Below are 13,624 nucleotides of genomic sequence, written 5' to 3' on the forward strand. Positions count from 1 at the left end.
GTCGATCTGATGTGCAGTCTAGCAGTCGTCGTAAGTCATTAAAATATGGACAATAGCTGTCAGTAATTTCAAAGCTCCATTTCAAAATACACTGAAGAGCCAAAGAAACTTGTACATCTGCCTAATATCATGTAGCTCCACTGTGAGCATGCAGAATTGCTGCTACATGACTTGTAATGGGCTTGACTAATGTCTGAAGTAGTGATGGAGGGAACTGACACCACATATCCTGTAGGGCTCTTCATAAATCCATAAGATTACAAGGGCGTGGAGATTTCTTCGGAACAGCATGTTGCAAGGCATCCAAGACATGCTCAATAATGTCCATGTCTGGGGAATTTGGTGGCCAGCAGAAGGGTTTAAACTCAGAAAAGTGTTCCTGGAGCCACTTTGTAGCAATTCTGGATGTGTGGGGTGTCACACTGTCCTGCTGCAAGTGCCCAAGCTGTCAGAATGCATGATGGGCATGAATGGATGCAGGTGATCATACAGGATCCTTATGTATGTGCCGCCTGTCAGAGCCACATCTACACTCTTGGAAATTGAAATAAGAACACCGTGAATTCATTGTCCCAGGAAGGGGAAACTTTATTGACACATTCCTGGGGTCAGATACATCACATGATCACACTGACAGAACCACAGGCACATAGACACAGGCAACAGAGCATGCACAATGTCGGCACTAGTACAGTGTATATCCGCCTTTCGCAGCAATGCAGGCTGCTATTCTCCCATGGAGACGATCGTAGAGATGCTGGATGTAGTTCTGTGGAATGGCTTGCCATGCCATTTCCACCTGGCGCCTCAGTTGGACCAGCGTTCGTGCTGGACGTGCAGACCGCGTGAGACGACGCTTCATCCAGTCCCAAACATGCTCAATGGGGGAAAGATCCGGAGATCTTGCTGGCCAGGGTAGTTGACTTACACCTTCTAGAGGACGTTGGGTGACACGGGATACATGCGGACGTGCATTGTCCTGTTGGAACAGCAAGTTCCCTTGCCGGTCTAGGAATGGTAGAACGATGGGTTCGATGACGGTTTGGATGTACCGTGCACTATTCAGTGTCCCCTTGACGATCACCAGTGGTGTACGGCCAGTGTAGGAGATCGCTCCCCACACCATGATGCCGGGTGTTGGCCCTGTGTGCCTCGGTCGTATGCAGTCCTGATTGTGGCGCTCACCTGCACGGCGCCAAACACGCATATGACCATCATTGGCACCAAGGCAGAAGCGACTCTCATCGCTGAAGACGACACGTCTCCATTCGTCCCTCCATTCACGCCTGTCGCGACACCACTGGAGGCGGGCTGCACGATGTTGGGGTGTGAGCGGAAGACGGCCTAACGGTGTGCGGGACCGTAGCCCAGCTTCATGGAGACGGTTGCGAATGGTCCTCGCCGATACCCCAGGAGCAACAGTGTCCCTAATTTGCTGGGAAGTGGCGGTGCAGTCCCCTACGGCACTGCGTAGGATCCTACGGTCTTGGCGTGCATCCGTGCGTCGCTGCGGTCCGGTCCCAGGTCGACGGGCACGTGCACCTTCCGCCGACCACTGGCGACAACATCGATGTACTGTGGAGACCTCACGCCCCACATGTTGAGCAATTCGGCGGTACGTCCATCTGGCCTCCCGCATGCCCACTATACGCCCTCGCTCAAAGTCCGTCAACTGCACATACGGTTCACGTCCACACTGTCGCAGCATGCTACCAGTGTTAAAGACTGCGATGGAGCTCCGTATGCCACGGCAAACTGGCTGACACTGACGGCGGTAGTGCACAAATGCTGCGCAGCTAGCGCCATTCAACGGCCAACACCGCGGTTCATGGTATGTCCGCTGTGCCGTGCGTGTGATCATTGCTTGTACAGCCCTCTCGCAGTGTCCAGAGCAAGTATGGTGGGTCTGACACACCGGTGTCAATGTGTTCTTTTTTCCATTTCCAGGAGTGTAGTTGTAAAATGGGTCCCATACACTCCAACTACACATGTCCCACACCGTTACAGAATCCCCTGCTGACATGCAGAATTCATGGATTCATGAGGTTTTCTCCATGCTCATACTCGTCCATCTGCTTGATACAATTTGAAATGAGACTCGTCTGACCAGGCAACATGTTTCCAGTCATCAACAGTCCACTGGCAGTTTTGACGGGCCCAGGCAAGGCGTAAAGCTTTTTGTCATGCAGTTATCAAGGGTGCACGAGTAGACCTGTTCTGAAAGCACATATTGATGAAGTTTCGTTGAATGGTTCATATACTGACACTTGTTGATGGCCCAGCATTGAAATCTGCAGCAGTTTGCGGAAGGGTAGCATTTCCATCTCGTTGAACGATCATCTTCAGTTGTCATTGGTTCTGTTCTTGCAGATCGTTTTTTGGCCACAGTGATGTTGAAGATTTGATGTTTTACTGGATTCCTGATATTCATGGTCATACGGGAAAATCCCCATTTCATCGCTACCTCGGAGATGCTGTGTCCCATTGCTCGTGCACAGACTATAACAGCATGTTCAAACTCACTTAAATCTTGATAACCTCCCATTGTAGCAGCAATAACTAATCAGACAATTGCACCAGAGTCTTGTTGTCTTTTATAGGTGTTGCCGACAGCAGTGCAGTATTCTACCTGTTTAAATATCTCTGTATTTGAATACACTTGCCTATACCAGTTTCTTCGGTGCTTCAGTGTAGTACATATTGCAACCTGCAAATACAATTCATTTATAAAATTTTATAATATGTGCACTGCATTTTTCATTACTAAGAGAACATTTTGTATGCAAAAACCATGTATTGGAACATTTTAAATTTTCTGTGTTCATAATGTTGCACTTCACTCTCAGCTCTACATTGTCACAAACACAGGCACTTAGCTTTCAAATTAGGAATTTGTGAACCTTTTTAATATGTTACTGAAGTTTTAAACTAACCTAGTAAGTTTTGAAACAAGCTCAATTACTGTTTATTAACTGCAGTATGTGTGACAGCAGTGGAGATTCATTTGCACATTTGTAAATTGTAGGGTCTCCAGGCAGTGAGAAATGACAAAGCTCATAACTCCATAAGAGTGCTTAACAAAAGTCAAGAGACTGTACTAAATGGAGTGTGGCTTGGTCTAGCCACAGATGATACTGAATATGTAGTAGGAACTGAAATTTCTCCCAATAAATAATTCACAGAATGAGCAGTCCACTCTGCAATGGAGAACTTGCTATTGTGAAATATGAATTTTACATCTGTTTGCCAGAATCCAGGCTCATGTATTTTATGGATTGTGTATTGTATGGGCCGTGCTCTGAGCATGAGGTTTGCAATTTGTTCTGTATCTTAGGATTAATTGCATGCCCACATGCTGCTCCAACAGCCATCACACCTTGGCAGCAGCTGATGTGGTTGGGCCTGATGTGAACAGCTCTGAGTATGGTGTGACTGAAAGAACTTGATGACCTCTATAGTCAGTGTACACTTCAAAATGCCAAATATCTTGTGAACATGTTACTATACAATCCCTGTTAAATTTACAGAGGTTAACCGGTTGTATCCCAGAACAGTTTGTTAGCAACATTATCTTACACGGAAATCAGCTCCTGTCAGGACATGAAGAAGAAGAAGAAGAAGAAGAAGAAGCCTTGTCACCACGATGGCAGAGTTCGCAAGCAGCTGTAGCCGCAAAAGGACTGCGGCCCATGATCTGTCGCGGGGCGCCGCGCTCCCCCTCCACCCAGTGCCACCCTTCCCCCACCACCAGCCACGGACCGCTCGGAAGTGCCCAGACGGAGGCTGGGGGAGAGGGGTCGAGATTATATAAAGTCGGGTTCCATCAGAGATCAATCGGACACCAAGAATGCCTGAAGATGGCGAGAAGTTTGCTTGCCGAAATATCGCTCCTTTTGGACGACCCTACCTGGCTGAATACCCGAGAAATTTTCAAGATTTCTGTACGCCGGGAAAACCTCAGATCACACATCAAGTACCTCTACGGGGAGGACAGCAAAATCAAGAAGCTGGACAAGCTTTGGAACAAGAAGGAGCGCCTCTTGGCCTCCCTTGTCTTTCTACTGAGATGCCGAGAGGACTGAATCATACCATCTTTTGTGAAGGTCACTCATGATATCAGAACCGCAGCCACCACCCAGATCACCAGAAGACCTAGCCTGGTCCTGGTCAAGGAGAGGATCTGGTACACTTGATGCAGACTCGGCAAGACCTTTAGAGACCTCTTCTCACTCCATTTGCAGCTTGCCTTGACACTCTCCCCTGACTCATGGGAGTGGGTAGATGCAGTTAGTTGGTCTTCAAGCCAACAATGCTTGGCAATCGGCCACCTGCAGACAAACTGCAAAATACGAATGCCTTGTTGGAGCCAAACCACCACAAGAAGAACCACAGAGAACCACAGGGAAAGTAATTGATGATGCTGCCTTATCCGTACTTAAAAAGGGGCTGAATTTCGTACCAACATTGACAACATTACCAATAGAACAATTCATCAGCACGGTGGAACAGGCCGCTCTTGCACTTCCACGTGATGCTGCAGAGGAAATACGATGGGAAACATGCCATGTACTCACCAGGGTGGCTCCGCCGATGCCAAACATCTCCAAGGAAGAGAGGAAAGCACCGAAGCGGCTCCGAGAAGATGCCGAAACTGTCGTCCTCCCAGCAGATAAAGGGAATTGCATGGTCCTACTACCATGTAATGTATACTAAGAAAAATTATACTACCTATTAGAAGACGAAATCTACCAGAGAATCGAAGACGATCCTACCAACAGAGTGAAAAGGAAGACTTTGAGCTTCTCCAGTACACCTTCGAAGATAAGAAGACTGTGAAGAAACTTCGTCCATGAGCAGCTGCACCTCCTAGACTTTACAGACTACCTAAAGTCCATAAGGATGGATTGCCTCTCCGCCTGATTGTTAGCAACATTGGAGCATCAACATACGAATTAGCAGAACATCTGACATCGATGCTCAGTCCCTTTGTGGGCAAATGTCAGCACCACACCAGAAACTCCGCACATTTCGTCCAGCAGCTCCAGAACTTCCGATTGGGCCAAGAAGACATCATGGTGAGCTTTGATCTGGTATACCTGTTAACTAGGGTACCTCTAAGAGACTCCCTAAGCCTCATGGGAGAAAAATTCGGACCAACAGTAATGAAAGTTTTTGAATTCGTACTTACGTCAACATACTTTCTGTTCGATGGGAACTACTACGAACAAACTGATGGAGTAGCAAAGGGCTGTCCACTATTACCAGTAGTGGCCAATATGTTTATGGAAGCTTCTGAAGAAGAAGCTCTAGAGTCGGCAGCCTACAAGCCCTCTTGCTTTTTTCGATATGTAGACGATACATTCGTAATCTGGCCGTATGGACGACAACATCTCCAAGACTTTCTGCAGCATCTGAACTCGCTGCACCAGAATATCAAGTTCACAATGGAGGTAGAAGAAAACAACCAGCTTCCATTTCTGGATGTGTTCGTCAAGCGAAGACCAGATGGCACACTAGGACACAGCATCTACCGTAAGCCAACACATACAGATTTGTACCTGCATGCCTCCAGCTGTCGTGCTCCTTCACAGCGAGAGGGTGTTGTAAGCACACTGGTGCACAGAGCACACGAAATCTCGGACTGTGACAGCCTAGCAGCTGAATTGCAGCACTTGCAGGCCATGTTCCGCACAAATGGTTACAACAACTGAGGATGAAGACAAGCTGGTTGCAACAGCGATCTTACCATATGTCAGGAACACATGGGCAAAGATTGGCAGAATACTCAAAAAATGTAATATATAATGTCAAGTGCGTGTTTCGCTCTCCATCCAAGATGAAAACATTGTTAGGATCAGTCAAGGATGACTTAGGACTCTGGAAACCGGGATTTTACAGCATCCCTTGCCTGTGCGGGAAAATGTATATAGGCCAGACCACCTGGATGGTACAGGAGAGATGTAGTGAACATAAACACCACACAGACAATGCACAGCCGACCAAGTCCGCCGTGGCAGAGCACTGCATCTCAAATGAACATGACATGAACTACGATGGCACAAAGGTATTAAGGCAGTTGAACACCTTCTGGGATTGTCTCGTCAAACAGGCAGTGGAGATCCAGCTGCATGACGAACTAATAAATAAATACAGAGGTTTCCAGTTAAGTAAAGCCTTGGATCCAGCTTTAAGCATGACTAAAACACAACAACAGTCTACACGGAAATCTGCTCCTGTCAGGACACCTGAATAAGAAGAAGAAGAAGAAGAAGAAGAAGAAGAAGAAGCATTGTCACCACGACGGTAGAGTTCAGCAAGTGGCCGTAGCCGCAGAAGGACTGGGGGCCATGTACTGTCGCGGGGCGCCGCATTTCCCCCACCCACCCAGTGCCGCCCTTCCCCCACCACCGGCCGGGGACTGGTTGGAAGTGCCCAGACAGAGGCTGCAGGAAAGGGGTGTAGATTATATAAAGTCGGCATCCATCAGAGGTCAACCAGACTCCAAGAACGCCTGAAGATGGCAAGAAGTCGGCTTGCCGAAATATCGCGCTTTTTGGATGATGCTACCTGGCTGAATACCCGAGAAATTTTCAAGATTGTCTTTCTCCTATGAAAGAAGCGAACCATTTACATTCAGTTGTTTCCAATACAATTACAATTACTCTGGTAGCTGACACATGTTTGACACCATCATGATATCCACCACACCATATCATTCAATATTATGAAAACCCAGTAGCCTGAATATTTGCTAGTCCAACACCCTCAGTCAACATCTTTTCTTCTTTCTTTACCTCTTTTGTTCTACCTTTTTTCTGTTCTGAAAATAGGCTTACACAAAGATGAAACACTAATCAATGTATTTCACAAACATAGAAATAGTGAAGCACCAGTTTGGTACTGTTTGGTCAGTCTAAAATTCGCGCTGTGTTGCTTTCCATTTCTGTCACTGCGTAAGGCAGATTATCAAACATTTCCAGTTGGAATACTTTAATTAAATATGTGAATTGTGTTTCCTGCAGTGTGCAGGCGATAACTATATGCTTGTTTAATGGATTTCATAGTGTCAGGGAGAACTTTTAACAAACTGATCTGTCGTGATAGATTTTCAGTTACAGTGATTCTACAGTTCAGCTCTTCTCTTAATTGAGTTGCATCTACATTAGGATTTGTAGATACACACTGATGCAAAACACTTTGTCTTTGTCAAACTGCTTGTCAGCAGGATTTTAACTCATTGTTTGTCATTTTTCATCTTTCTTGATTTTTCAGACTTGTACAAGATGTATTTAATACTACAGTATGTCATGTGGTTCAGGATTGATCACCAGATTGTAACAGAGTGAGAGTGAAAGTTCTACTGTATTTTTATATGAGTGGCACCCTTTCTGATCACAAATGATGAATAACACCTCACTGTTTTTGCACAGCATGTAAGCAGTAACACAGCCATTTCTAAGTGCTACTGCACAGTCGCACACTACTCAATCACTGTGACAACTTTGGAGCATACTTTCCAGAAACCACTGTTGTTGTACCCAACATCTTTTTTGTCTTAGCTGCACTTTATTGTTTCTGATTATGTGTTTTGCTCTCCACAATCTTCACAGCTGCTCCAAGACAAAAAGTATAAACGTGGGATACACATTATTTTACAAATTACAAGAAAGATGTGTTTTAGGGGAAAAATAGGTGAACATGGAATAAATATTATTTCAACATATGTGCTCACAAACTGATGAAGGACAAATAGTCTTGTTTCTCCTTAATTTGTAACCAGTAGGTGTTTATTTTTGAAATGTACCTCATATGGGACATACAATGACATGTTAAATGGGCAGATCTAAAACTTAAAGAATCAGTACAGTGAATTTCATCAAACAGTACATGATCATACCAAGTATAAGTGTGTACAGCCATTAATACAGCCACAGGTGAGAAAGCAAAACCAAAATGCCTAATCAGAAATAATAAATACCAAGAGAGAAAAAAAACTTTGTCTTTGTAAGTGTGTAAACATGGTTGCTGGCCTCTACAAAGATGTCCTGTCATACATTATCATTGCTGTTACTTTGTTTACATTTTCATGATAGCATTACTATAGTTCCTGTATTTGATGACCTATCCTTGTACATAATGTGATGTACTAGCAAACACATCTTGTAAAAGTTCGACAAAAACCAAAAAATATGATTTGCAAGAAAAGGAACATTTAAAAACTTCCTGGTGGCAAAAATTTGCCAAAGGTAATTTGGTTTGTGTTTTATAAGCAGGCAGAGCTACAAATCCTACATTACTTACAGCTACTTTTTATTGTATCCAGAAGGTATTTTAGTGATCATGCTATCATTTTAGTTGTATTTCTATGTTTTCTATGTATTTATCCATCTGAATCAGATGTAAAGTTTGGCAAGAGTCAGTTATTTCCAAAAGGTTATGCACAATTTTCTTATGAAATAAAAATTTAGCACTTGTCACTTATTGTCATAGCATCCAACATTCAAAACAATGATAAAGTTATTAAGTGACTTCCATCTGTTCGTGTGATTAAAATATTGACGTATATTTCAATGATTTGCGAAAAACTAGAGGAATTAAAACTCCACAAACAGTAATTGAGCTCCTTAGTGCTTAATAGTGGATTTTGAAGAGAAGCAGCAATCTGGTTGGATTGGGGGAAGGAAAAGGGAAAGGGGAAGGGTAGTAGTGCACAAGCAGGGAGAGAGACGAACGCTGTCTGGTGGAGTGTGCAGCGACTAGACTCCAACAGGGACAGTTCAGGAGGTTGTGGGGCAGGGAGGTGGGGCGAAAAAAAGGAACAAAATATGAGAGGAGTGGAGAAAAATGGATGGCTGCATCAGCAGAGGGCTGCAAATTAACAGGGTGGGAGACGAGAATGGTAAGGAGATGATAGGACATATTCCTACCTGGAGTTTCCATTGTTTGAATAGTTTGGAAAACAGTTATCATCTTGGAGAAAAAATGATCTGAGGAAGTATGTATTTTAAATTACTTGTTACTTCTCCTTAATTTGTTATCGGTTGGTGCGTACTTTTGAAATGTTTCTCATATAGTACATACAGCCACATTTTAAAGGAACATTATTTAAAAAAAGAAAAAAAAGTGATTGTAAATAGGTGGCTATAAAAATATTTTATTATATTTTTTCTCCTTCACTTGGAAGACAATGCATATAAATTCTCAACAATTGAAGCTAACTCTAAATTCCTGAGCACTAAGCACAAATCAGTTACTGAGAAAAGCAGAATGTTCTTATTGAAGCACACAGTTTTTGGGTATTTGATGTACCTTTACTTCTTGTTTATTCGATTTTTTTTACAGTACAACGTTCGTGGACGACCAAAAGAAGTTGTTTACTGGCTTGCCCAGTTAAAGAATATAGATACTCCAGTGCAACTGTCAAAGGAACACCAAGAGTACAAATGGCTTGAACTTCAAGCAGCATGTGAACTGGCAAAGTATCCTGAGATGCAGAAGCTGCTACAGGAATGTGATAGTTTTTTAATGTCAAGAAGTTCTTTATGAATTTTTGTCTCGTGGAAAACATTGCTGTGTAAATGTGTTGATACATCTAATACCTTTGTAAATTGCAAAGCTATCATATGTTGTCCAGATGCACTATGTTTGGTGTAGGGAAACTAGAAAAATTATAAGCCTGATTCTTGTTTACCACTGCAAGCAGGTTCAAAGATAACTTGATCTTCATGGCTGTATTTTACTTCCTGTGACCCTAGATACAGTTTACATATATATTGTCAAATAATCATATTTGCAGATATGAATTCCTCAGTGATGTTTTGTAATGGATAGAGCACACTAGGTGGAGATGAGTAGGAGAACATAAAGTTGAATAAGAGAGCCAGAAAACTTAAAATACAGTATTTTGTCAGACAAAAACATTGTATTTCTGATGGTGAAATGCAAATAAGCAAATCAGATATTATATAAAATTTAAATAATTATTTCTTTGTATTGTTATTTACCTTCATGTGTTTGGAATTTTCTTTGTATCGTATTTAGCTGTTTATCTCCTGAATTATACTAGATGTTAGAATGAAATAAAACTGGACTGGGGGGGATCCCAAATTATCTCAAGTTAATACACTGTTCTTGTGTAACAGGTTGTAGAAAATACTCAAATACTCATCTTCGTGTTGACTGTGGCCTGGACAATTCTCGTGACATTGCACGAGCTCTAGCACCACCATGGGCACATACCCCATGGTCACTCACAGTGATAGCAACCTTGTCAATAACAGCCATCAGGATAGGACGCCTTTCTCTTGAAGGTGCCACACCAAGCTCACTCGTGTTTTCGAATTTCATTGGCATCGTTTTTAAACTGGGTCCCACCTCATAACTTTCAGTTTGGGATAGTTTCTCAATGCATCACTGTAATTGCTGCCGTTCCCGTGCAACACTTTCGCTAACAGTGTACGGTCTCTCTTCTAGTTAAATGTACTGTTCAGCCACTTTCACTCTGGCTTGTCCAGTGACTGCATGAATGTCATATCTTCATACAAAAGGTGTACGACGCCATATTTGCAACTGGTGGCCAAAATAGGAACTAATTTTTTTCCAACACAGATCTGCTTTGAATTAATGCATTAGCAAATCTACCAAATTTAGGTGCCACATGATAATTACAACCCACACGGGATCTCCGTGAGCTGTTGTACTTAATTATAACCACCCAGTATTAACACCAAGAAAATGTTTGGAACTATTTGGAACAATAAGCGAAATGTAGCAACCAACATCCTCTCAGTTTGGTAGCTCTACGAGAGCTCATCACCAATATGTAACTTCAGCTGGTCGTGGTGTGCATGAGGAAACTTATGAACTCTCTTTCTCACTGAACTGAGACTATTATCAAGGATAGAGGCAGTGTTGCACAATGTTAGTGAGATGTCTCCTGAAGGAGTCTGACTTTCTGTCTGCTGTGCTTGCTTAAGCATATACACAGTTTTTTTGGAGACAATCAGTAAACAGTTCCACTGGTATACCTGGAGGAAGACCTAGTAGAAGACAAGAATGAAAAACGTTCTTCCTTAATTTTTTACTTATTGTGATTCATTCAGTTAAAAGTTCTTGGAACTCTGATGTTCTTGTCTCAAAACATTGTAGCCTGATAGACCTTAGTGAAAAGTAAAGTCTTTGGCGCTCAAGCTGCGAACAGGCTTCTGCCTTGATTGCAGGTAGAATGCAGCCCTTCGTTCGCTGTGAGACTAGGAGGGGGAGGGTTGCTAGCCCATCACCTTGGTCACCTTTTAGCCCCAGGAGTGATGCTCGCTACTCAGCTGTGTTTTTGAAAGCTGTTATGGAGTACTGATGATTGTAAATGAATCTCAGGTCGATATCCTAGAGCCGTTGTGGTCTTCCTTATGACTGTGCACTTGTGGAGTGAAATGGTTCCTAGTACAGACATGAGAGGGCGATTAGCTCCAATGACTGCTGACTGGGCAGCGTGTGACACAGATATGACAGTGCAGCATACGGAAAGCTATGAAACACAAGAGGAGCACATGCTGGGAGGCTGTTTCTTAGCCAGTTTTGCAATTATTTTCTTGGGAACAAATGGCTGAATTCATGGCTCTTAGTTCAGAGTCGGATTTTGACTGGAATATGGTCATCTGTTTTTATGTGACACCTTAAAAGAGAACATATCAGACTGGAAAAACGGATTCATCACTAACGGGAAAACTCGCTGTGAATTGCTTCTATGTCTGAGCTTTCTGGTTAATGATTAATTAACTATTGCCCTTTGGATAGGAGTTAATGCCGCGAGGTTCACGAGCTTGTGCAGAAATCTACCTATTCTTAAGATAATAATGTCCAAATCCCAGCTGGAACTGAAAAAGCTGGGTATCTTCTTCAGGTAAGTTTTATGTAAATTTCCTACAAAACTAGCCTGAAACTAAATGATTAGTCTTTTGTTAAAAGGCAGATGTGTACCCGAATGACTTTCCAGGTGCGGAGAAAAAACCAGCATTACTATATTTAGGGAGCTTTCTCCGAATTTTCCATTACAGAACACAAAACTACTACTCTCAATGAAGATAGATGATCTGAAATCTCTTGAATTGAGAAGAATGATAATATTATTACATTTTTAAAACTCTGAAATGGTGCCCTTTTAACAAATTTTGAAAAATGACAAACACATAAATTAAAAAATAACTATTTTATTGGCTTTTTCATGATTGTACATGGCCCCGCTTTTTTATTATGCTTGGAAAGAAAATTAAAAAGAAAAACATGTGTAACAAGTTCATACTAGTAATTTAATTCGGTATTTTCTTTCACCAAAGCGTCCTTCAGAATTCCCACATAAAATTCACTCCAACTATCTTCCACATAATGATTTTGTGAAGGTCCATATGTTGCTATTATGGGCATTTTACCAGAAGGATAGTACACTCATGCTCATAAGTTAAGGATAACTGCAGAATGTAGTGCTACACAACTTGGCACTATACAAAACTGGCACTAATAGCATAGGCACATAGGGAACACACTCGACGCAGATACATAAGTCCACGGTATTCGTAATAAGTTGAGAAAACTGTCCCAAAAGACATGTGCTACAAAATGCCAATGTTTTCTGCACATGTATCCTGACACCAGTATGGGATATGATCACCATGCACATGTACACAGGCTGCACAACGGGTTGGCATGCTCTGGATCAGGTGGTCGAGCAGCTGCTGGGGTATAGTCTCTCATTCTTTCACCAGTGCCTGTTGGATCTCCTGAAGTATCGTAGGGATTTGAAGACGTGCAGCGATATGTCAACCAAGAGCATCCTAGACGTGCTCGATGGGGTTTAGGTCTGGAGAACAGGCAGGCCAATCCATTCACCTGATATCTTCTGTTTTAAGGTACTCCTGCATGATGGCAGCTCGGTGGGGCCGTGCGTTATCATCCATCAGGAGGAAGGTGGGACTTACTGCACCCCTGAAAAGTTGGACATACTGGTGCTAAATGACGTCCTGACACACCTGACCTGTTGCAGTTCCTCTGTCAAAGACATGCAGGGGTGTACGTGCACCAATCATAATCCCACCCCACACCATGAAACCACGACCTCCATACAGGTCCCTTTCGAGGACATTAATGGTTGGTATCTGGTTCCTGGTTCACACCAGGTGAAAACCCGGTGAGAATTACTGTTCAGATTATACCTGGACTCGTCCGTGAACATAACCTGGGACCACTGTTCCAATGACCATGTACTGTGTTCTTGACACCAGGCTTTACAGGCTCTCCTGTGACCAGGGGTTAGTGGAATGCACCTTGCAGGTCTCCGGGTGAATCAACAATGTCCGTTCAGTCGTCTGTAGACTGTGTGTCTGGAGACAACTGTTCCAGTGGCTGCGGTAAGTTCCCGAGCAAGGCTACCTGCAGTACTCCAGGGCCATCTGCAGGCACTGATGGTAAGATATCAGTCTTCTTGTGGTGTTGTACACTGTGGACGTCCCATACTGTAGCACCTGGACATGTTTCCTGTCTGCTGGAATCATTGCCATAATCTTGGGATCACATTTTGTTGCACACGGAGGGCTCATGCTATGACCTGCTGTGTTCGACTAGCCTCCAGTCG

The 13,624-nt window shown here is 43.2% G+C and overlaps 1 protein-coding gene across 2 annotated transcripts in view; it reads left to right on the plus strand.

The window, feature by feature from the left end:
* LOC126187362 (bis(5'-nucleosyl)-tetraphosphatase [asymmetrical]) overlaps positions 1-9,983 on the plus strand; it is a 61,418-nt gene extending 51,435 nt beyond the window's left edge. For both annotated transcript variants that reach the window (XM_049928399.1, XM_049928400.1), the window contains exon 4: positions 9,343-9,983. In XM_049928399.1, coding sequence (XP_049784356.1) covers positions 9,343-9,546 — 204 coding nt within the window. In that variant the 3' untranslated portion in view covers positions 9,547-9,983. The remainder of the gene's footprint in view (positions 1-9,342) is intronic.
* The last annotated feature ends 3,641 nt before the right edge of the window (positions 9,984-13,624 follow it).

The sequence above is a fragment of the Schistocerca cancellata genome, chromosome 5 (genome assembly GCF_023864275.1).
Source record: "Schistocerca cancellata isolate TAMUIC-IGC-003103 chromosome 5, iqSchCanc2.1, whole genome shotgun sequence".
Lineage (NCBI taxonomy): Eukaryota > Metazoa > Arthropoda > Insecta > Orthoptera > Acrididae > Schistocerca > Schistocerca cancellata.